This window comes from Dipodomys merriami, unplaced genomic scaffold (genome assembly GCF_024711535.1).
Source record: "Dipodomys merriami isolate MVZ:Mamm:240054 unplaced genomic scaffold, mDipMer1.0.p SCAF_14, whole genome shotgun sequence".
NCBI classification, from domain to species: domain Eukaryota; kingdom Metazoa; phylum Chordata; class Mammalia; order Rodentia; family Heteromyidae; genus Dipodomys; species Dipodomys merriami.
The window spans coordinates 29,622,479-29,647,849 of record NW_027202715.1 but is presented as its reverse complement, the minus strand read 5'-3'; the positions used below and the strand labels follow the sequence as shown (position 1 = coordinate 29,647,849).

The 25,371-nt window shown below is 34.2% G+C and overlaps 1 protein-coding gene across 3 annotated transcripts in view; it reads right to left on the bottom strand.

Annotated features, from left to right (window-relative positions):
* Pcdh15 (protocadherin related 15) overlaps positions 1–25,371 on the bottom strand; it is a 620,145-nt gene that overhangs the window by 163,782 nt on the left and 430,992 nt on the right. For all 3 annotated transcript variants that reach the window (XM_070020439.1, XM_070020440.1, XM_070020438.1), the window contains 3 exons: positions 21,439–21,571; positions 5,180–5,259; positions 3,933–4,026 (listed from right to left, as the gene is read on the bottom strand). In XM_070020439.1, the coding sequence (XP_069876540.1) occupies positions 3,933–4,026; positions 5,180–5,259; positions 21,439–21,571 (307 nt within the window). The remainder of the gene's footprint in view (positions 1–3,932; positions 4,027–5,179; positions 5,260–21,438; positions 21,572–25,371) is intronic.

Sequence of the window (25,371 nt, the reverse complement as noted above, 5' to 3'; positions counted from 1 at the left end):
CTACTGCCACTGTGATTACTAGTAGTAGTAGTAGTCATAATAATAAATATTAGTACTATTATAGACTATCTGGCTTCAAATTTGTCTCCTCTTTCTTCAACCTAGGAAGGCTGTCATTACAGATGTATTCCACTATTGCCTCAGTCTTTTGTGAGCCTATTCCTTCCTCAGCAGATGTGTGGTGAGTATAATTTCTCCCCTATACAAAGATGCTTTGTTGAATATCCAGCATTTTAACATTTTTCTCAAAAGGGGTCAACTTCAATTCTCAAGTCTCCTACTTATGGAATCAAAGTACTTAGGATCATCAGTGCATACCACCATTGCCCAGTTTGTTGATTGAGACGGATTCTTTGTTGATTGAGATGGATTCTTAACATTAACTTTTTGTATGTATATTACTTAGAATTTTTAACTAAAGTATCTCCTAATCTCCTTCATCGTTCATGGCCTAGTCAGATTTAAAGAATGTTTCAGAACACTTCTGAAAGGATAAAGCATATGTTTCCTCCAGTTAAAAAAAAATAAAAGAAATGCAATCATTTTTAAGCTCTGAAAATGAATGAGATAATATAACTTCTCAAAAGAAATCCATTCATAAAGATTTTATTCAAATATATTTCAGCTCACACATAAGAACACTAAAAAATAGGTATTTTTTTCTTAAGAAATTGGTAAATTCTTCTATAGTCAGTAATTGAAAATAAATATGAATATTAACATTTCAAAAAAGACCACAAATGCACATATTGAATTGAAACTCCTTTGTATGACTTAAACATAATCAAATATAAATTTAAAAAATCAGGGCTGGGAAGGTGGCTCAGTGGTAAAGTGCTTGCCAAGCATGCATGAGGCCCTGGGTTTGATTCCTCAGCACCACATATAAACAGAAAAAAGCTGGAAGAGGCTCAAGTGGTAGAGCGCTAGCTTTGAGCTGGAATGCTGAGGGACAGCACCCCGGCCCAGAGTTCAAGACCCATGATTGACCCCCAAAATTTTTTAATTAATTAATTTAAAAAATCATCTTATTATGCTGTGATAGGTAGTTAAAATAATTATAATAAATTATAAATTTTCTGAGAATCGCGGTTTAAAGCCAGCCCTGGCACAGAAAGTCCGTGAGATTCTTATCTCCAATAAACCACTGGAAAACCAAAAGTGGCTCTGTGGCTCAAGTGGTAGAGTGCTTGCCTTGAGCTGAATAGCTGAGGGACGGTGCCCAGGCCCAGAGGTCAAGCCCCAGAGGTCAAGACTGACTATATATATATATATATATATATATATATATATATATATATATATATATATATATATAGTTTGTATGTTTGTCGATCATAATTTGTAAAATAAATTTTGAAATGGGAAACATGGGTGAGACAGATAAAATTTCCAGTATATTCTCACAAAATATAAATAATGGCCAAAATAGTGTGAGCTCTATTCATTCCTAGTCCCTTTCCTGACTCTTAGTAAACATATTCAAGTTTACTCTGAAATTTTATTTCATATAAATTGCTGATAATCACTTTGATTTAAGAAAAATCCAACCCTCTATGGTCTTTGCTCAGAAATTATTCATCTTAAAGATTACCATTATTAAAGCTAAAGTACTGGTTTTGTTGGCACTTTTTTAAGGATATCAACTTAAATGTTTCAATCTGAGGGCTCTCAAAGTATGAGAATATTATTTTTAAGTAATCACTTTCTACTTCAGGAACCCAACATTCATGCTTATATAAAAGTATATGTCTAAAATTATGTAATTATATTATGTATTACCAGAACAAAATGTCTGAAATTAATTGTATTCTATATGACATGCAGACATTTGAAAATAAAACAATTCATTAAAAAGGAAATATTCTAAAGCTGAGTGAAATCTTACTGACAATAGATTGAGAAAATGGATACCTAGACATGTTGAGACACCTTGCCAAAAAGAACCAAAATATTCTAGTAAATTACTGAAAATACCTTAAGAATAAAATCATTAATTTCAGTCAAGACATTGTGTATTCCAGTGGACAATATGCCAGAAATCTAACTATGGCATTTGTTTTCCATTCTTTCCCTAATTTAAGAAATTTTCTGTTCAATGGCAGACCTTAAATATCCTAGCTAATATAACCACATCAATTTTTGATTTATAATATGACACAGCTTACAATTACACATTATGCTTCATATTTTTTTCTATATCAATTTTTAACCTAAATATCCCTTCTGCAATTCACTTTACTTATACCACTTAATGTATGCTAAATATTTTCTCCTTTTTTTCTTACAATTTTCTTCCTGTATTGTTGTCTAATCAAGTATTTTATTCATTATTTCTTTTTAAGAATCCCATTACTGATCACATTTGTACCACAGGCCCAGAAAAACAGAGGATATTGCACACACATAAATTCATCTTAGCCTTTATTTTCCTTCATCATTCTGCCATTTGAGTCCTTTCTATAGGGCCTGATAATCTCTAGAACTGTACTAAAACTGTACATTTTATATTTGGTATAGTATTTAATGTCTGAAATATCAAATATTTTATAATACAAAATATGCAATTACCAAATTTGCTAATTCTTCCTATTTTTCTCATTTTGATAAAGACTATGAAATGATACAAGTATCAGTTTCATCTTCTTATAATAGCATTATTTCCTCAGAAGGCATCCTGAAGTAAATGGAAGGACCATATTTTCATATATTCTTAGCCAAGCTATCACGTGGATCCAAAAAGTGATTTTAACTCAACTGGCGATCAGTTACTATTTGAAAAGATTGAAACTTATTTGTCTATCCTGGGTTTGAAATTATTTGAGACAACAGTGCTGATTCGCACTAAAGCACTTAACTAAGGAGAATGAAAAAAAATGAATGGCAAAAAAATAAAATAAAACACCAGCCATGATAAAAAAAATATTATAGTGCTTAAAAATCTGGATATGTAGTTTGTGAATATGGTAGTTTAAAGAAGATAGACAAATAATTTGAATAATTCAAAAATAACTTAGAGTGTTAGAGACTAAGCTAAATGATGGAGAGTCCTCAACCAGCAGGCACATGGTCTTATAAAGCAACCCAACAGCATCAACCACCTACTGAAGAAAGATTAAGTAAATTTATTTATTCTTAAAACTGACTTTTGGGGGCTGGAAAGGTGGCTCAGTGGTAGAGTGCTTGTCTTACATGCATGAGGCCCTGGGTTCGATTCCTCAGCACCACATAAGCACCAAAAGCTGGAAGTGGTGCTATGACTCAAGTGATAGAGGGCTAGCCTTGAGCTGAAGAGCTGAGGGACAGTGCCCAGGCCCAGAGTTCAGGCTCCACGACTGGCAAAACAAAACAAAACAAAAAAATAAACAACTGACTTTTGGATCCAAAAGATGTAGGATGTATCTTTTGGATGAAAGTAAAGGGTCAACTTTAATCATTGTCATCACACTAATGATCATCAAGCTTATCAATTAAGCATTTGCTTTGTTCATAAACAGGTATACCCATAAATCTACCTATAATCCCTGCTTCAAAGTGGAAGTAAGTGAAGGAGGTTTCCACATAGTAAACCTAGCAGAAAAACGCATTTCATAGTTCTAAGAATGATTATTAGAATAACTTAGGTTTCACTGTCCTGGTAGATGGGAGTTGAATCTGATCATAAGTGCCTGAACTACAAAGTCAAAGGTTCTAACACCAGATCTCATTCAGAGTGTAGGTATATTAATTAAAAGAACCTTCTGGGGGAAAAAAAGCTCTTCTTCTAATTATGGGTGTTCCAGGTAAAAAGAAGATTAATTCATAATTTTATGTGTTCCAGTCTAGAACAGATTAATTCATAACTATAGCACATTTATTTTAGAGCATAGGGCCACAAGAGTAAAGTTTTTTAAACACTAATTTCAGAAGCCTGTTGTATGGCGTATACTCACCCCATCTGGCCTGCCATCTGAAGCTGTGACGATGAGAATATAACGATCTGTGCTTTCTCTATCCAGGGCTTTCCCTAAGGTTAGAATCCCTGTACTAGCAGAAGAAAAAAATCAACAGTAAGATAGAGAAATACAAGGTCAGAACCAGTGTGTTTTCTATACAGAAGTATGTTAGCTTGTTTTATTTCCAACTAAGCAATCAGAACTTCCACACTTAAGATGGATAATACTAGGATTCTGGTTGCAAATTGAAAGAGGCTTTTTAAGACTATCAAGTTTCTTAGCAATAGCAATAAGCTGCCAAACTGAATAAGATAATTGTGATGATTCCTTATCTTCTAGTGAAAAAAAAATCAAAATGAGATTTAATTCATTCCTGGAATAAAAAAATCTATCTTATTTGCGATTATTTCTAAATGAAAAGAATATTATATCTCTGCAGTGTAACAATTTTTTCAGACTCAGAATGATTTATTATAAATAATATACATTATCTTCCTACTCATGGTCATATGCCTGTTCATTCTGGAAGTAGAAGACACAATATATAATTTGATAAATTCTATGGATAAAAGTTAATTTTTTTCCTAGTTACTTAGGAGGCTGAGATCTAAGGATCATGGATCAAAGCTATCCCAGACAGGAAAGTCTGTGAGACTCTTATCTCCAATTAAATCACAGATGATTAAGGAAGATATGCTATAGCTCAAGTGGAAGAATGTTAGCCTTGAGCAAAAGGATCTCAGGGACAGGGCCCAGGCTCAGTTCCAGTCTCAGGACTGATAAAAGAAAAAAAAAACAAAACCAAAACGTCACCTAATCATAAGTGCATCTATAACACACCTTGTTTAAAAGATTTTTGTTTTTGAATAAAAGGCTCAGTACTAAGTTACTTTCTGAAGGATTGTCCTTGCCATTAGAAGTAGTTGACAACTTTAAAGGCATTCAATTAATCCCAAGCTATGCCTGCAAATGAAATGTTTCCACCTCAGTGGATTTTAGTTAGTAAAAATGCTTAAAATAAATAAATAGTCTCCTGGGTAAGATTTTTGGGTTCAAAATTAGCCTTTTAGTTCTCATTAACATTCATAAGGTAAAATACAAGTAAAATAAAAGTACAAACAGCTGAAAGTTTCTGATTATAAGTCCAATCCCTTATGAATATTATATTAACATTAAAATAAGGAAAATCAGGTTATCAATCACTTCACCATAAATCACTTCACTTTTAACTTTTCAAAACTTACGTTTCTGAAAGATTAAAAACTCTCTGGGGGTCTCCATTTTCAATGGCATAGGTTATTGGGTCTCCCTCCCGATCAGTTGCCTTAAATAGAAGAAACAGAATTCAATAACCAAGTGGTTTATATAAGATTGAAACTAAAGGCACCTAAGTCCAGCTCACTGTTAAAGAATAAAGGTTATGACAGGAGCTGTAGCTCAGTTGTACAGCTGTTTCTATGGTACTCAGGCCTAGAGTTCAAATCTCAGTTTCACCAAAACAAAATAAATAATAATATATGACCAAATGACAAGATGAAGAATAGATGATTGTATATTGGATGTCAGTATTTCTGAAAGTTCACAAAATCTTAATGAAATGAACAGGATAAAATTACAATTTCTTTAATAATGGTTTGCAAAACAAATAACATGTTTATTAATCAAAAGCAATTACTCCTTGTAGTCAACTCAACCAAATTATTAAGTGCATCTGATTTTGAGTCAGAAACTTTCAGAAGCAAAGGACAAAAGGAACCAGGAAAAGAACTTGTGAAATAGAAAACATCTCTAAACTATCATTCTATTCATGTAAAAAAATGAACAAATCCCTGAAGTGGTACACGGTAGAGGATACACTGTGCATGGAGAATCATGTTACACTTTTCATAGCACATTGAGACAAAGCACTAGCCTATAGGAATTCTTGTATAGATAAGATCAAAGGATTTAGATGATCATCTCTTTTGTCACTTAGACAATATATTCTGATATATGATTTTATATAAGTTGAGAGCAAGAATTAAAGCTTGCTATTCAAGACAACAGTGTTTCAAACTATATATTTGCAAATGAACATACATATACATATGTACATATATATATATACATGCACATATATATATATATGTATATGTACTCTTAGTGTTATGTAATTGGCCTTGCAATAAAAAGGTGTTGTGAAGAATATATTTTCAGTGTCAGTTTAAAAATATTTTGTGTCATTAGTGTTATTCTGTTTTTTTTTATTTTAATATACAATTTGTTCTTAAAATGAGGTTAAATGAAAATATCAGTTAATTCAAATCCTCAAAAAAAGTCATAAGATGTACTGTATAAACCTGAAATTTGGAAATGTGTGTATATATGTGTACTCTTGGATATACAGCTTTCTTAATTTTGATGTTTTTATTAATGAACAGGAATAGTCACACATTAAGAGGAGAGGATAATTAACACATTGACTACTCCATGATTTTTGAGATTGAAAACCTAAGTCTCTGCACAGTAATAAATTTCTGTTTTTGGCATTTCTTGGTAGGTAAATTTAGCAAACTTAAAAATGCAAATTATCCAGAATATGTTTTGTCCTTCAATCAACAAATTGATGAAATTTCTTTAAAAACAATCATGCTATCATTCTTTCTCCTTTCCCTCATATCTATGTGTGTGTGTGTGTGTGTGTGTGTGTGTGTGTGTTTGTGTGTGTGTGTGTGTGTGTGTGTGTGGTGTGCCCTTTCCTTGAAATGATGTCTACATAACCCAAGCCTCTATGTGTCTATGTCCTGCCAAATTCTTTGAATCAATATGCCCTTTTCTGTGTGTACATGTAGGTATCTGTCTGTCTGACTGTTGTCTGTCTCTCAGCTACTACCAAAATTGTGATAAAAATGGTGAGAGGAATATATGGTTTATGTGTAAAAATTCCACCCCCCCACCCCAGAAACCAGAACTTGATAAATGGTTAATTCCAAGAATAGAAATTTTAAAAATATACACAATAAATCTGTAACATCTTGTTAAAAAACAGCATAGCAGAATACTCCAAAAGTGATGGTTATGTTCTAGAAGAACATGTGAATTGTTGGAATGGGGTCAGCAAGATCAATTTGGGGACAATTCAAGCATTGAAATGATTGATAGGAATAGTGTTTTGTATTGAATGTGTTGTCTCAAAATTCATACCTTTGAACCTGATCTCCAACATGATAATTTAGAAGGCAATGAAGACCTTTAGGAGGATTACCTTTCTAGAAAGAACAGTACTAGAGAACTGGGGAAAGTAGCATGTTACCCAACGTTGTTAAAATCTAGGAGCATATCAAGATTACTTTCTGCTTTTCATGACTGAGTCACATTTATACAAAAGTCAATGTTTTATGGAAATTACAACTGAAATATTTGCTACTAATGTAATATGATGATATTTCTTCATGGAATTTTTTAATGTCAAGCTTACATGTTTTCTGTAATTTTTATAGAATTTCCAAAGACAAGTTAGCATAAGTAAAATTGTGTGTTTGTGGCTGTGGAAAATCTACTGTGTACCTTGTGTATATGCAGATTATGTGTGATATGTAAACATACACACATATATGAATGTGTCTATAATCATTATTGACCATATATATCCCCAATACATATCTGTATATGTATAGGGAAACATTTATGAATGCACATAGATTAATTTCAAAAATAAAACAAATCAAAGAAAAAGAAGGATAAAGTAGATAAATATAATTAGCTTGCTATTTTAAGCATTATTCGTTGAATTTTCCATCATGTCTCATAGAAAGAGCCTCTGATTCTAAGTCTCTGCACTGTAGTTAAATTAGGACTATGGGTCATGGCACTCAAGGTTTATTGCACTTTCTCACCATTTGTTTATTGCACTTTCTTACCATTTGTTTATTGCACTTTCTCACCGTTTGTTTATCAAAACCAAAACAAACTGCTTTTATTTTGGGAGGGGGCAGAAGAAACTCTTAATGTGCTGAGTCAAACTTATTGCTAGATAATTCTACCTCCACCTCTGAAATGTGTTTTCTGAGTCTAAAGGTGTCTTGGAGGACAGCTTTCCTTTTTTGTGTGTGAGACATGTATGTGTGAGCAGAAAAAAATTCAGGGATGAAAAAGACATGTTTAACTTCATGTTTTTCTAAGACCATTATTGGATTTAGTGAATCCATGTTTAAGAACAAAAAGTTATTCAAAACAGGAATAAGAAATCTATAGTCAAATTCTTCAGTTTTCTTAAGCCTTCCATTGTAAATATTCTGTTTCCTATTTATAATCTAAAATAAATTGTTTTCTCAGCTGCAACTCAACAAATGCCTGGTAGTTAAGTGAAAAACAAAAAACAACAAAATAAAACCAATCCATAGGCATTTCTCAAGATCAATTGGCTCTCCTGTTGTTTTCACTCAAAAACTGCTTCTGATTAGGTATTTGTTGAGTGTGCTTCAGGAGCATAGTTTCTGTTTCTACCTCTTCATCACAATCTCAGGAAAATCATAGCATTTGCATGTTTAAGCTATAATCAACAAGAGTTGGCAGTCTTTGGAACAATAAATAGCTTAGGACATGCAGTAAATGGTGAGGTTTTATTTAAAAAACAGCACAGTAAGAACCATTTATTGCCAAGTTACCTAAGGTAGTCTTAATGACTGCTATGAAAATATTAGTATCTAGTTTATAGTTGCCCAAACATTATGTACATTCCAATTAGTCCTTTGTTAAAAGTTAATTTTAGGGATAGCACAGCTATTTAATACTGTCCAGTTAAAAGAGGTAGGGAAACAAACAGAACAGCAACAACAAAAGTTCCTTATGTCAAACAGGTACAGAGATTTCAAATTATTCTATTAATCATACAGAGTCATCTATCTTCAGGAAAAATGAATATTGTCACTTTTACCCATAATCATAACCCCATCAAAAGATGATGTTAATTAGTAAAATTGACCTTCATCATTTTCTACAAAGATGAAGCCAGAAATGGGAAGTTCCCAATTTTCTTCCTACAACCCTGAAAACAACTGTGCTTTCACAGCAGAAATGACAAAACTTAAAACAAGACAGGAAATAGGTCAAGACACATTTAACGTGCGTCTTCATCACCACCCTCAAATACAGCTCCATTGCTATACACAGTACCTCTGCAGTTGTTTGTAAGATTCCATTGTTCTTGTGTTGTAATTTGTTGTTCTGGTGACCATTTCCCCAAAGCCCTTATTCTTTGTTTGTTTCTATAGTTCTGAATGAATTGTTCTTTTGTGGGAATGCAGGATGTACTGATGGTGCTGAAGAGCATCACTGGACTCTATCTTCTGTCATTCACAGGTGTCAAAAGTAGCTGCTTCCTAATAGTGACAATAGACCCTGAAAAATGTCTATAGAAGACCCAAAGGAGATCAACTCCTTTAAATCAACTTCAAAATGTGTCATCTAGCACTCAGTTTAATTGGAGGTGGAACAAAACACATAGTTTTTGAAATTAAGGCCATCCCATGAAATCCAGGTTGTATGCTTCCCATAGCCAGAATCACTGTATCTGATAGTGTGTTACTCACTTAAAAACCCACTTACTGATTTCCATAGTTTACTCCAGGTCTATTGATTGAGTTTTCTAGTCTGGTGGGGAAACAAATTCTAGTTAATATCTAATGTGCTAATTTCCATGAGTCTCAACATGTTCCAATTACAGACCCCAATATTTCAGGGCAGAAAGAAAAGACCATTGTTTTAAATTTGGAATGCATACTTACAGGTGCTGTAAACCTAGGAGACTCAAGGATATTAAAGTCAGTGTTACAGTTCATCTGCAGTTCAGAAAGCCTCATATAAATTTGAAAGTGCAAAGGTGACTACTATTGTTAATGACATAGTTAGGGTGAATTTTCCTTAGTACCTGATGAAAAGCTTTTTTGTTGTTGTTTCTCACAATGAAAGTGATTTGGGCTAGCTGGGAAACTGAAAACCCTTTCTAACACTCCAAATCCTCACGTCAGAGTTTACCTGTGACTTTAACATACTTCATACTGTTGAAAGCAGCAATTGGGCTGCCATTTCTCAGGGAGAAAAAAAAAACACTTTAGGCAAAATTGACTCTTATATGAGTCGAGAACTGGACATACACTGGGATTTCTCAAAATCCAAACTCAAACATTCGTAACAGTCACTATGGGTTCTGTTTAAGGACAGAGAGAGAACATGAACTGTCCTGACTGTGAGACACATTTTTAGGCATGTTGCATAAAGGCAGAAATGCCATTGTTGAAGATGTGCTGGCTCCAAATCACACAATAGTCTATTGGGTAGTTTCAGCCCTTGTTGAGTCCTCTCACATTCCAGAAGCATACCTTTCCCTGAGGGCAGCAAAGCATGTAGGCCCACTGACCCAAATTTGACAGTCCCTGAGTCTCAAAACAGTACAAGCTTGCTTTGAGCATTGTATACTTGGTGTGGAGAAAGGTAGCTAGATATTGTTTATGTATACCAACATGCATACTTTCTCACAGGAGCCTTCAGCATTCCCCTACATAAAGTTGACATATGCTATTGTATCCTATGCTAACTACTCATTTCCCAACACACACATGGACATGCACACACGTACATACATTTTAATTTATAAAAGGACAGCAATAAATTATAAAGGTATGCAATTATAAGAACATAAAAACATCACTATTAGCATAAATGTTAATATAAATCTTCTTAAAAGTGCCCTTCATTTATAAATCTACTAATTTACTTTAAGTTGACCTTTTGGACTTTGAAAAGGGCATTGCGGTACTTTATAATTCAGAAAATTCAGTATTTACTCACTACCTTTACCATATATAGAAAGGGTAGAAGAAAATGCCAGAAACTGATGGTGCTGTTTGAAACCTTAGCTGTAGCTGAACTTGAAATTAGATGAACCTATGAATTGTCCCTAAAAGAGAGAAATCAGATTATGCTGACAGCTATCACATTTTTATGTTTTATATTAGCTTATGTTAGATATACAAAGGCATTTCATTTTGATTTTCCATATATGCATACAGCATCTCCTGAGAAAATAAACTCATTTATCAGTCTTCCTCATCCACCTTTTTCCCCCTTAAACAATTTTAACAGGCTGCCTTTTCCTATTTGCGCGCGCACACACACACACACACACACACACACACACACACACACACACACACACACACACACACACAGTACTTATGCCATATTCACCTTTCTTCACCTCTCCATTTGCCTTTCTCTTGTTCACTACTCACTAGTGGACAAAAGAACCTGTTACACTGACTAAGTGCTTTAGTGAGATTAGTACACTGTATTCTCTCTTATTCAACAGCTCTAGAGAATTTTCTTATTCCATTTTCGTACAGAAACTTGTGTATTTCTTTTCTGGTATTTTATATTTTACTTATGCTCATTGTGTTCTTTACCTTTATTTATTTTTTAATATAAAAGTTACAGCTACATAGGTCAGGAAATGAGTATATTTCTTTTGGAACAATGTTAGCTCCTCCCTAATTTCTCCCAGGTTTTTCCCACCCAATCCCCAGTACCTCAAGTTGTATAGTTCATTTCCAAAATAGTATCACAACTGAATGAATTCACCCTTTATCCTGCTATTTCTGTGATTGTCCTTCCCTTCCCCAAATCAGATAAACTTACATATCAGCGAAAGGGTACAGAAATGAAAAAGAAGTAACAATTGGTGCCCCACATCTTCTATATACATTTTTCTAATTTGGGGAGGGGAAGGGAAATAATAAAATGCTGAAATAAGGATACAGGTTGTCCCATTGTAACAATGAAATGTACAAGACACTATGTTGAAAACAAACTTTACAACTTCGGAGGGGTGGGGAGGAGGAGTTGGGGAGGTGGGGAGGGAAGGGATGGTTGGGGAAAAACAAAAGAGGGCATAACAATGCTCCAAAGGAAATATACTCATTACCTTACTCATGTAACTGTAACCCCTCTGTACAGTATCTTTACAATTACAAATATATATATATATATATATATATATATATATATATATACATGTGCTACAAGAGGTGTGTGTGTGTGTGTGTGTGTGTGTGTATGTGTGTGTGTGTGTGTGTGTGTGTGTGTGTGTGTGTGTGTGTGTGTGTGTGTCTCAGCCCTGGGGCCTGAACTCTAGGCCTGGGCGCTGTCACTCAGCTCTTCACCTTAATGCTAGAGCTCTATCACTTGAGACACAGTGCCACTTCTGGCTTTTTCTGCTTATGTGCTGCTGAGGAATCAAACCCAGGGCCTCATGCATGCAAGACAAGCAAGCACTCTACCATTGAGCCACCTTCCCAGCTCCTACAAGAGGAGCTCCTCCCTTCCAACCAAAGTTGTAAACTTCATTTTCAGCATAATATCTTGTATATCTCATTACAGTGGGTCATCCTGTAATCTTATTTCAGCATTTTGGGAAATAACAAAATAGCATATGTGTTTGGATGTTATTCACCTTTCATCATTTCTTTTATTTCCCTTTACCCTGACAATCAGTCTCACATAGTCCTACAGTTTGAATTATGTCACACATATGCTCGCTCTCTCTTTCTCTGACTAGATTGTGTATATGTGGCCTTTGTCCTTCCGTACTTGGCTTACTCATTTAACATGATAATCTCAGACAATTCTAGATAGAAGTACATAACACCAATGCATTCACAAAAATATGCTTGATATCTTTTGTCTTAAAGGAAATGAAATTGAAAGAACAATGAGATTTCATCACTCTCTGGGGTCAGAATGGTGATCATCAAGAAAATAAACAGTACATGATACTGAGAGTATGGAAAATGTATCTATATATAAAGCCAGTATGGTAGTTACTGAAAAAAACAACAAACAGAATTGAAATTTTATTCACCAATACCAATTTGAGCATACATCTGATAAAAAGTATGCCACAGTAAAGACTCATGCATGCCAATGTTCTCTGAAGTATTATATATAATAGCTAAGCTAGGGAAGTATCCTAGCTTCCCTAGAGTTAATGAAAGCATAAAGCAAATGTTGTTTATGTAGGTAATATGTCATCATTTAGTCATAAACCGTATCTGTCGTTTGCAGGAAAACCTATCTGTACTTACAACACAGCATTCTGTTCTGGCACTGGTCTAGTTGCCAAAGACTGGGGGGGGGATAGAGATGGAAAGAGATAGGAAGGGGAAACAGAGGAGGAGGCAACAATTCTTGATAAGAAATGTACTCATTACCTTGCCCATGTAATTGTAACCCCTCTGTATGGTATTTTCACAGTAAAAAAGAAAAAGAAAAAAAAGGCAAATAAAAAAAAAGTGAATAAAATAATGCCTTCGGGTTTTCTAGACAGCAAACAGGAAAAAATGTGTAAGGAATGTATAGTGTTTCTACATGTTATGAACGTTTATGTAGAAGAAAATTTCCAACTATAAACCTGTAAGCAAGACAAAAGCAAATGATGTGAATGCTTGGAAAAGGAGCATTTTAAGCCTTGGGAATTGGAAACGAAAGGCCCTCAGTCAGGCATCTCTCAATATATCAAGTTACCAATGTACCTGTAATACCAGTGTAATCGTTCCATTTTCATATATGTCCTTATTTATCTCAATTTGTCCTCTCTTATTTTGCCTCCTCTTCCACTTATGCTCCACCCCGAACAGAACCTTTTTACTTTCCTAACAATCATTTCTTATTCTGTGTGTACTAATTTTACCAAGGAGTTTCACCATGGCATTTCCAATAAGTACCTCATATTATAATTAAAACAATCCATTCTGTTGTTTCCCTTTCCTCATTTCCCAAAAGAGTTGGAAAAAAATTTTGAATACATCAATATATTTACTTTAAATAAGAAAAGTGTTCACCATTAATCGGGGCTGATTTGTGCAAAATTATATAATTGAAATGAAGAGATACCCTCTCTGACTTTCTCCTTCTCTCTCTTTTCCTCTCTCATCTTCTATATAGTCATATATACCTATCCATACTTCATACAAAATGTAGAATTATGCTGTAGAATTAGATGAACAATGTCAGTGTTCACTTATTTATGCCCTGTGTCTCATTGGAAAGATATACAAAGAAGTGTCCTACTAAATGTACAGAAAACAAAGAGGAAAATCAATGAGATTTCTATTCCTGATACTTATCAATGGCAGGATCACATATAAAATTGGTAAATCCTCTAATAAGTAATTAAAGGGGGAATGACTTTCCCATAGTACAATCTTCAGTGTTCATCTATATGGTAAGACTTTAGCTTAGAGAAAAGCTTCTTAGAAGATAGAAGATTAAATCTCCAAATAATATATTCAAAGTAATCCCTATAATATAAATGACAGTGTAAATTCTGAAGTATGAAGCCTATTGACACTGTACCTACAGCAGGTGTTCAGCATTCATGAATCATAAACTCCTGTATCATCTTCAGGACGAACATATGTCCTTTTTTTCAAAAGAAATGTTAGTGAAAAAAATAAACAGGAAGGTTCCCTTCTGTCGACATCCCCTCCAGCATCTGTTGTTATAAGAGTTCTTGATTATAGCCATTCTAACTGGGGTTAGGTGGTATCTCAATGTTGTTTTGATTTGCATTTCTTTTATGGCTAAGGAAGTTGAGCACTTCTGCATGCGTGTATTGACCATCCTTCTTTCCTCTTCAGAGAAGTTTCTCTGTAAGTCTTTAGCCCACTTATTTATTGGGCAGTTGTTTCTTTGAGGATTTGTTGTTGGGGCATTTGATTTTTTTTGGGGGGGGTCCAGTCGTGGGGCCTGAACTCTGGGCCTGGGCGCTGTCCCTCAGCTCTTCAGCTCAAGGCTAGCGCTCTACCACTTGAGCCACAGCACCACTTCTGGCTTTTTTCTTTTTGCTTATGTGGTGCTAGGAATCGAACCCAGGGCCTCATGTATGCAAGGCAAGTGCTCTACCACTGAGGGGGGGGATTTAATTTTATAAGTTCCAGGTATATTTTTAGATTTGAGACCCTTGTCCGTTGTATGACTAGTGAAGATCTTCTCCCAATCTGTGGGGTTTCTATTGATCTTGCTAGCTATGTCCTTTGCCATGCAGAAGCTCTGCAATTTCATGCAATCCCATTTGTCCAACCTTTTTTTTTTTTTTTTGATTTGTTGTGTTTCTGAGTCTCTTTTAAGAAAATTTCGGCCTGTGCCAAGGAGACCTAGGGTTTCTCCTATTCCATGCTATAATGTTTTCAGAGTATCTGCTTTGACTCCGAGGTCTTTGATCCATTTGGAGTTGATTCTGGTACAGGGTGATATTTAAGGATCTAGCTTTAGTTTCTACAAGTGATTAACCAATTTTGCCAGCACCATTTACTGAAAGGGCTGTCTTTCTTCCATTCTATTTTTTTTTTTAGCTCCCTTATCGAAGATTAGATGGCTATAGGTCTGTGGGTTCATTTCTGGTTTTTCAATTCTATTCCATTGTTCCTGAGGTCTGTTCTTGTATCAGTACCAAGCTGTTTTGATTGCTATGACTTTGCTGAATTGTTGGTGGGAGTGTAAACTTGTTCAACCACTTTTGAAAGTAGTATGGAATTTCCTCAAAAGACTCCACATAGAGCTCCCCTATGACCCAACAATCCCACTTTTGGGCATTTACCCGAATGATCACAAACAAGACCATACTAAAGCTACCAGCATAACTATGTTTAGTGCAGCATTATTTACCATAGCTAAGATATGGAACCAACCCAGATGCCCCTCAGTAAGAAAATGTGGTATATATACACAACAGAATTCTATGCCTCCATCAGAAAGAATGACATTGCCCCATTTGTTAGGAAATGGAAAGACTTGGAGAAAATTATATTAAGTGAAGTAAGCCAGGCCCAAAAAAAACATAGGTCCCATGGTTTCCCTTATTTTCAATAACCAATGTATGTCTGAGACAAGCAGAAATGGTCAGATAAATTGATGTTAAGAGAAATGAACTCCAAGTTAAGAACTCAAATGTTTTTTTTTCTTTCTTGCTATTGTTTCTAAAATATTTATAAGATATTTCTTTATTGCTTTGTATGTTCCTCCCCCATGGTATAAACCTTGTTTTCACTGTATTTGATATTGGTATAATTTGTGGAAGGGAAGGGAAAAAACAAATTGTTTAAATAGGGATACAGGTGGACCCATTGCATCAATGAGATGCACAAGATGTTATGTCGAAAATGAACTTTACAACTTTGGCACAAGAGGGTTAGGATTGGAGGGGAAGGGATGGGAAGGGAAAACAAAGGAGGAGGCAACAATGGTTAATAAGAAATGTACTCATTACCTTGCCTACGTAATTGTAATCCCTCTGTACAGTATTTTCACAATTAAAAAACAATAAAAAATTTAAAAAATTTAAAAAAAGAAAAATAAAGGGAACAAAAAACCCAGGATATTAGATGTTAATATACAATTAGCACCTCCAAAAAGACCTGAGAATGTCAAGTGGCCTGTTATAAGATAGCTTGCCTTTAATTAAAACCATTCTGGCGAAGAATTGATTCTGTAGGGAGATCAAGGCAGCAGGAAGTTTTCTTCAGGACTATGAATAGTAATTCCCTGAGGAGCATAGGTTAAATTCTAAGGATTTGAAATTATTATTTAAAACACAAGAAAAATACATGAAGATAAAAGAAAACATAGAGAAGCAGATGAAATATTTTCTACACTTATATTCAAGTAATGAATGGTTTGTTTATTTTTGTATCCAGTTACCAGAGATGCTAACATTAACACTTTGGTCTGACTTGCTATTTTCTACACTCTCCTGTTTTTTGTCTTTGAACTACTTTTCCTGAGATTGCAGTTTCTAGCAGAAAGAAGCCAGGAAAACTAGCAAAGTCACTCAATTCACTGTACGATGTAACCAGAATTCCAAAATAGTGGCTAAATTAAATCTTCCCAGAATCAATAGACTTAGTAAAATATTTATTGACAGCTGCTGTAACATTTTCCTTCTCTCTTAAAAACAATGGTAAACCATAACCAAAATAATAAATTAAGTTTAGAAAGAAAGACAATATCTAGCTAGCTTCAGCTATTAAAAGTATTGCTGGTAATTCCAAGGCAAGCTGAAGATACTTAACAAACATCAGTGGTTCAGAAAGGCTGTACTGGACAGGGGCAAGCTCATATAGACTAGGATTGGATGTATGAAGAGAGTACCTGGAATTTGACCTCTCCAAAAGTTTTCTGCCTGACAATGAAAAGTTGTTTCCCTCTTTTTATGGAGGCATTGAAGTTAGGGAAACTTCAAGGCTCTCTGTAATTACTGAAGTCCTATTAAAATTTTAGGTTGATAATTTTGTTAAATAATGATTTCCTTGACATCTATATCTTGGTTTCTAGACTGTGATATCATTTACTAAATCATTAGTGGTCATTTTTCTTCAGTGGAACCAGTAAAGGTAATGAAGTATCATCTATGGAATATACCTATTGTCATGTATACTCTGACATTTTATTTACCTATGTGGTTTTCAAGTTTCCAGAGTTTCTTCCTCAACTTTAGTCACACATCTCTTATGTGTTAACTCGTATAAGAAAAATGTTATTTTTTTCTCTTGTAGGATAATTAAAATAACTAACATGAACTAATTCTTTTCTTTATCAGCACTATGTCCTTTACATGTTATCTCAATTGCCTTTTTCCAAGAGCAGAGTCGCCTGGGGCTTATGCCTGTATTTCCAGCTGAGGAAGCTGAGACCTGGAGGATCATAGTTTGAAGCCAGCCTCATCAATAAAATCTGGGAGATGGTGACCTCAATTACTCAGCTGAAAACCAGGCTGCATGTGTGGTTCCAGGGGTAGAGCCCAACCTATGAGTAAGAAACCTGAGCAAGAACTTGCACACTGAATTAAATCCCAGCACATGGAAAAGACAAAGAACAAAGACATGAAAAGAGAGCTAGCAATGCTATTGGCATTGAGATCTACATATAGATTCTACATATTATTGTTTATGCTGATTTTTTTCACAAATTACTTATGTAAACCTATAAAAACAACAAAAAAGTTGTTTAATCCCTTTGTCATTCAGTACTATATTTATTTTTATTTCCTTTATAAATCAACAATGACATACATAAAGTGTAATGGCTTTTAGTGCCACTCAGTTTCATAAATAAGTACATGTCAATGAAAATAACAAAAGTCTAGTAAAATGTGAGAGAGAAGAGCAGTGCATATATATATATATATATATACATATATATGTATATATGTGTGTGTATATATATATAATGGGCTAAAACTATTTTTAAGCATGTTAACCTATTACAATTGGTAAGTAAGTGAAAAGGTGATAACAAAATCATAAAAATAATCAAGATATAATATGGTAAAGACAAAAAATCTACAATTAAGAAAAACGTGTTCAAAATTCTGATTCATCAAACTCTGCCTAATCAACTGATTTTGAATGTATGCTATTATTTATTGTTAGAAAATTTTCCTTGATAAAAGTTCCATAATTTTGAAAGAAAATGGAAATTATTAAACAACAACAACAACAACAACAACAAAACAGAAGGGGAGGAGGGATAGTCCTTATGGGTGTGCAACTTAAAAGTGATCTCTCAAACTCTTCTTATTGAAATAGTAAAATTTAAAGTAAGACTTTAAATAGTAGTCAATTATTAAGTACCTATTAAATATTAGCCATTTTTATTTTATGGGAATGATAAGGGTGATGATGATGATTAAGGGTAATTTTATCTCTACAAAATGACTATGCTAGTAGCTTTGATGAGGACAATGATACACATATACAGACAATCTGAAAAGAAATAATTTTCTTACAAGTTCAAAAAAGGCAACATGTATTTGACTATAGCATATGATCCTGATTGATAGCCTTGCTTTAACTTTAGTAGGTGTATATTTGTATGTCTGTGTGTTTAGCTAAAAATGCAAAGACACAAAGAAAGAAGAGCCTGTTATAGAGTTTCCATACTTGATTGATTTCATAATGGAAAAAAATTAGTTCAATGTCTCAAATGTGTTGACAAATGCTCAGCAACCATCTCAGAAGTGGAAGACAGTAATAATTTTTGTTGTTGTTGCTGGGTTTTTTTTTTCGGGGGGGCATTTACTAATGTCTGTGGAATACCTATGCACACTTTGAGCAAAGTCAAGCAGAGACTTAGAAGGCATCGATAGCTAGCTCTCTGGTGCTATTTGACAACATTGTACAACATTATTACAGGCTTTACTGCTAAGTCAAGAATAAATACAGTCAAAATTTTAAGTAAGATCTGACCAATCCTGGATGAAAACAATTAAAACAATCAAAACTAGTTCTCATCAAAAGAAGAGGCCCAAGAAAGCAGAGGTAGGGTACCCTTTTTTTCCTATGGAATGCCATCACTTCAGAGCCTACAAGGCAGTATTAATAGAGAGGGAAAAAAATCACAGACCCTCAAGTAACTTGCGGATCAAATAAATGGAACATACATAAGGAACAAAACAAGAATTGTTGTCTGAAAAGAGCCATGTCAATCAAAGCAGATAATTTTGAAGGCAGCTTCTTCTCTTCTATGTATTTCTGGGTCACTCGAAAGCAAGTACTGCCTTGGCTGTATAATACCACTGGAGAGAAGCCTCTGGGCAACCAGAGTGTCTCTCATGTGTTCTCTGACTACAAAAAGTCTTTGGAAGGTAATTTGATGGACGCTTTTCAAATTTTAGGTCACTAGTTTAAATTCTTTCTAAGTTGTTCATGAACAAAAGTGGGTGGTTGCAGGCTTTGAAACACATTGTTCAGGTGTCACTCTAATTCTTCTAATAGAGATTGGCACTGCAATTGATGCCCTTTCTTTCACTACTGCCAGCACCACAAAGGGTGAATAGAAATGCCATTCCAAGTGGAGTGTTGTTTCTTTTTTTTCTTCAACTTTTGTACACAAGAAACGTGAGACAAGAAAAGGCCAATGCCTCTTCATCTTTAGAGCAGAGGTAGCTCTCCAATAATAAGGCTACTAAATCTTTCTGAGATTTATTGAAACAAAATCTAGGATAAGAAAACATAGTTAAGGAAATTTTACTTATAACCCATGTATAATTTTGTTGACCTGGACATTAGAAATGAAAGGTTTATTTTGTTTTAATTTCTTTCTGTTTTCTGTTTCATCAGATGAATCAACCTACTTTCTCCCTTCTGAAGAAACAGTATCATTTCTGACATTTAATCTGGTCATTGACATCTGTCAATCCTGTGTGTGTGTGTGTGTGTGTGTGTGTGTGTGTGTGTGTGTGTGTGTGTGTGTGTGTGTGTGTGTGTGTGTGTGTGTGTGTGTGTGTGTGTGTGTGTGTGTGTGTGTGTGTGTGTGTGTAAAGCGCGCAAGTACCTGTGCTGATCCTGGAGCTTGAATTCAGGGCCTGGGCACTGTACTGACATGTTTTTTTTTGTTTGTTTGTTTTATTTTGTTTCGTTCAAGGCTAGAGCTCTATCACTTGAGCCACAGCTCTACTTCCAGCTCTTTTAATAGTTAATTGGAGATCAGATTCCTACAAGTTTTCTTGTCCCGGCTGGCTTCAAACTCTTGATCTTCAAAATCCAGCTTCTTGAGCAGGTAGGCCCGCAGGCATGAGCCACTGGCACAAGGCTGGGGTCTTTCAAACTCTTTTAGTTGTGTGTGTGTGTGGGCATGCACACTAGTACTGGAATTTGAACTTGGGGGTCTTTCACTTTTGAATACACATCAGTAATGGCTGGTGCTCTATACCCTGAGCCACACTTCCTCTGTCTTCTTTTTGTTGGTTAATTGGAGGTAACAGTGGCAATGGTATTTTCTTCCTAGGCAGATTTTGAACACTAGTCCTCAGATCTCAACCTCCTGATTAGCTAGGATTACAAGTATAAGTCAATAGCACCAGAAATTTCAGTTTTTTATTTTTAGTAATATTTTTGAAAAAATGTTGTTCCCATGTGTTCTAATAGCAAATAATCAACAAGAGCAAACTCTTGAGTAAATTAGGGGGAAGCAACAAATTACCAGAGGAAAGTCATTCCAAGCCTCTTCCTGAGGAGGCTGAGGAACAACATTATAAAACTTCCCCATAGTTATACAATTAAAGTAATATCTACCTATGAATCTGAATGCCTAACATCAGAGTTGGAGTGGAAGGTTTCTTTCTTTCCTCCTATCCAAAACTGTAATAAAAATAAATCCAGCTGTGTACAGACATCCAAGTCAGAAAATTATAGTCAGCTCTTGACTGTTCATTTGCAAAGCAAAAACATATTCCACTGCATGCTTCCAATCCCTTCATTCTCTCCTGTAATGATTGCAGCTAATCCCTGACAGCAAAACATGAATTCTTCAATTGTGGAAATCAATGGAATAAATGAATGGTAGGAACCCTCCATCCCTCTCATTTTGCTTTTCTTTCCAGTTGGAATTTTTATTCAATAGAATATAAGAAAGCATGGATGTCCCCCGCCTTCTATCCCCTTCACACTCATGAACATCCCAGGGAGCTTACCTGTAGATTTAACAAAACAGCACCAATCCTCATGGCTTCACTAACTTCAAGGCTGTACATCAGCTGTGGGAAACGGGGAGGACTTTGATTATTTGGAGGAAGTACTTCAATGTACACTGTGCAGATGGAGTGCCTGCAGAGAATGAGAAGAGAACACAATATCAAAAGGCTGTATCACACTTAAAGTTTGAATGCATCCTTCATTCATTTCTTGGGCTTGTAGGCTAAAGCATTTGCTAATTTTATAGGAAACAGTAAAAACCTGGAAGGATAAAACATAAAAAATTACCATCACCAAAATAAAATGTTTATGAAATTAGTCTAGTAAAAGAGAATAAAAAATCCTACTGCATCTATTTTTCCTACTTAGATTAATCATAAAATTGTAAAGGATGACTATATAAAGAGCTCACAAATTATCTGGACTTGATTTCTGACTTTATTTTTAATACTTGTTATGATTTTTTTAAGGTAAAAATATGTTCTCTAACCATCTGGTAATGGGAACTGTGTTTCAGGCTCTCTTCTCAGGAAATCAACAGAGAGAGCAAGGATTAAAACAGCACAAAATAATATATTATGGATTCTCTTTCATTAATTTAATTGCTGACATTAATGGCTTTATGTGCATGTACGTCAAGATTCAAGATCATGAGATAATACTCACAAAATACGGACAAAATAAAATTGTTTCCATCTCTTTTAAAGATTATAACATGACAATAAAAATTTAGATTTAGTTACACCCTTCTAAGACAGGAAATTTTTCCTTGTAGAATATGAAGCAACTCTATTATAATAAGAAAAAATATCATTAGTATTAATGAATCAGCTGATATTGTTGAGCAGTGAAATTGTCTTAACAAAATGAAAGCTCAAGATCTAAGATGCCAGAGGTTTACAGAGAAGAGACACTAACTATTTTACAGGCTATCTTCTATACTGAGATTAATACATATATATATATATATATGCATATATATATTACACAAATACAGCACCATTTCCTCTCAACTTCATTTTCACAAAATTGTATGTGTATGTTTCTGTTTAAAATCATGTGTTATCATTTCTATCTGGGGATTAGACTTTTCTTCAAGTAGAATAAAACTCTTGTCATTAAATGCTTGAAATAAAAGCCATGGTCTGCCCAGGCACCAGTGGCTTCCTTGTTTGGTTCTACTTACATTAGAGACTGAGATTGGGAAGATAATGACTCAGAAAAGATGATTCTTTTCAGGCCTTGGTAGAAGAGTTCTAGAGACCCCTTCTCATCAAAAAGATGGATGCAATGGCCCATACCTTTAATCTTAGCTACACAGGAGGCCTAATATTGGTGGATCTGGCCCAGGGACATGGTTTAGCAAGGAGCTACAACCTGTCTCCAAAGTAGCCAGTGGCAATATGGGCTAGAGGTATACATAGATCTATGGTAAGAACACAAACCTATCAAGTACAAAAAACTCACATCAAGATTTAGTATTTTGGTCACATGAATTTTTTCTTAGAATTAATTAAAGTTAATAAATCATTCATATTCTTAAAAGCATTTAAACGAGACATAGATTATGAACACTGAAATTTGGTTTACAGCTTTTTTTTACTTTTTTTTCCCCTCTGCTTCTTTTCAAATAAGTCAAGGCTGCGATTGGTAATTACACGCTTTTTACCTCTTGCACTCAAATGTTAGCATTACTTGGGAAAGAGGGGATTTCAAGGTCTTGCCTGTTCTTCAACACTTTCAGCTCTCTAAAATGTATTTAAATACAAATTATTATTCTTGAGTGATGCTGCTTTTGAACAACATATATTTTCTGTTCCCCCTATCTGAGTAATGTCAGAAATGACATTCCTAAAACTGAGTATCAATAGTATTAACAATAAAATGATAAAGCTATTATAAATAGTAGTAATTCAACAGCATTATTTAAGCACATAATAAAACAGGGCACTGACTAGGTACATAAAAATACTTTATGTGAGCATTTCATATTTAAATTTTATAGAGTCTTAAATGCATAAAACCGAGCATCTATCTAACCAAATTTTATTTGTGTAATATCATCAGTATGATGTAGATAAATCTTCATTTCTATCAGTGAGAATCCTAAAGTATTCACTTTTTCTCATTGTATAATAAATATCAATGTGGAACAAAAGACATATTGCATATATAACAGAAAATATTATAATTTTAAAGACACTTGAAAATTTCTAACTGGACTGACTAGTTTTACAAACAGTAAATTAAAACATTTTAAATATTAAGTGACTGTATTAAAGTTATAAAATTAATCAACAACAGAAGATAAGGTAAACAGCAAAGTGGCTGAATTCAGAATCCACCTGTTCTATCTGCTTGCATCTGTAAGAACAAATAGAAAATTTTAACTTACCCAATTGGTTTAAATATAGAAATATCTCAGGTTGTAACAACGGATGTTTCCTTATTGAATTGATAATTTATTTGAAATATTGGATTCAAAATATGAAATAAAAATTTTCAATAATTTATATCATGAATGAAAGGTTGAAACAATGATTATAGGAATAAAAAGATGGATAAAGCAGAATTGGAAAGGCACATTTTGTCTAATTTGAATTTAGAAATGATGTAATTTCTCCAGTCTTATGATAACCAGCATAATAATCAATAATAAATAATAATATTGTAATAGTGATATGTAATAATAATTGAGAGGGTGTTGATGGCTTTGAGAGGCCTGTAAACTCTGCCTTGCAGTTTGCTATTAAATATGTCAATATGTGCTACAATATATCTGCTTCATTTCTGCATTTCTACCTTGTTTGAATGGCAGAGGTTATAGGCATTTCTATGGTTTTTCCTTGTAGGCTTAAAATACTACAGGTACTGTGATTTTATTTCCCTTTGTCTCTTAAAAATAGCATGCTATATAAGCTGTATTTAGAGTTTGTGCCCACAAGTTCTATTCTATATTTTAGAAACACAACAACACAACAATCTATAGGAGCAGAGACTACAAACCATCATAGGAGGCCAAGAAAAACGAACAACAGATAAACCAGCAAACAAATGAGCAATAACAACAAAAAACTTTCAAGGGTTATTACAGGGAAGAGGGAAGTGTATGCCAGATGCATTTACATTCAAAACAGGCCCAGAACACCCATGTATTCAGAGTAATAAACCCTGAACTATAAGTTCTATACAATTAAAGAGGAAGGAATTAATAAAAGAAGAATCAATACTTGAGAAGGAAATACATGGAAAATAAGTGTTAGTTTTAGAGCTGCTCATTGATATGATCAAATGCCTAATTCCCTTCAAACTTCCACAATGATTTGGTTTCTCATGTCTCCTAAGCTTGGCTCTTGTTTCCTCACTTGGATTTCTGATTACAGTGTTGGCTCAAATCTTCCTGCACTGTATTATCTCTGATCACAAGCCTGGATTCCACTGTGGTGCCAGCTGATGACAGGAATGTGGAGATACCATCCCACCAATCTTATATACCCACTGCCTCCCCAGCAAAAGAAGATTTGTGGAAGCACAGTATTTTTGTTGTGGTGGTTGTTGTGTTTTAAATTATTCTTAAGTACTTGTATATAGGGATTTTAATTGAACAAATCAGCTTGTAAGTATGATGCATCCTAGTCAATGTTACCACTTCATTTATTCTTCAACATATTTTACATTTTTTCTTAAAATTCATGACGATTCATTTGTTTATTATCTATTTGTTCATTTATTGAGTCATTTAATGTTAAGTGTAGGATGCAATGTTATGTATGATAACATTTATATATTCACAGGAAAAACAATTACTTAACTGGAGAGAGAACTATTTAATCATGTGTTAATTAAAAGCTGCCTTAGATTCTGTGAGAAAAAAATAGGAATACTAAAATGATACTATATCATGTATCAATCTTTTTGTCAGAACTTTATTA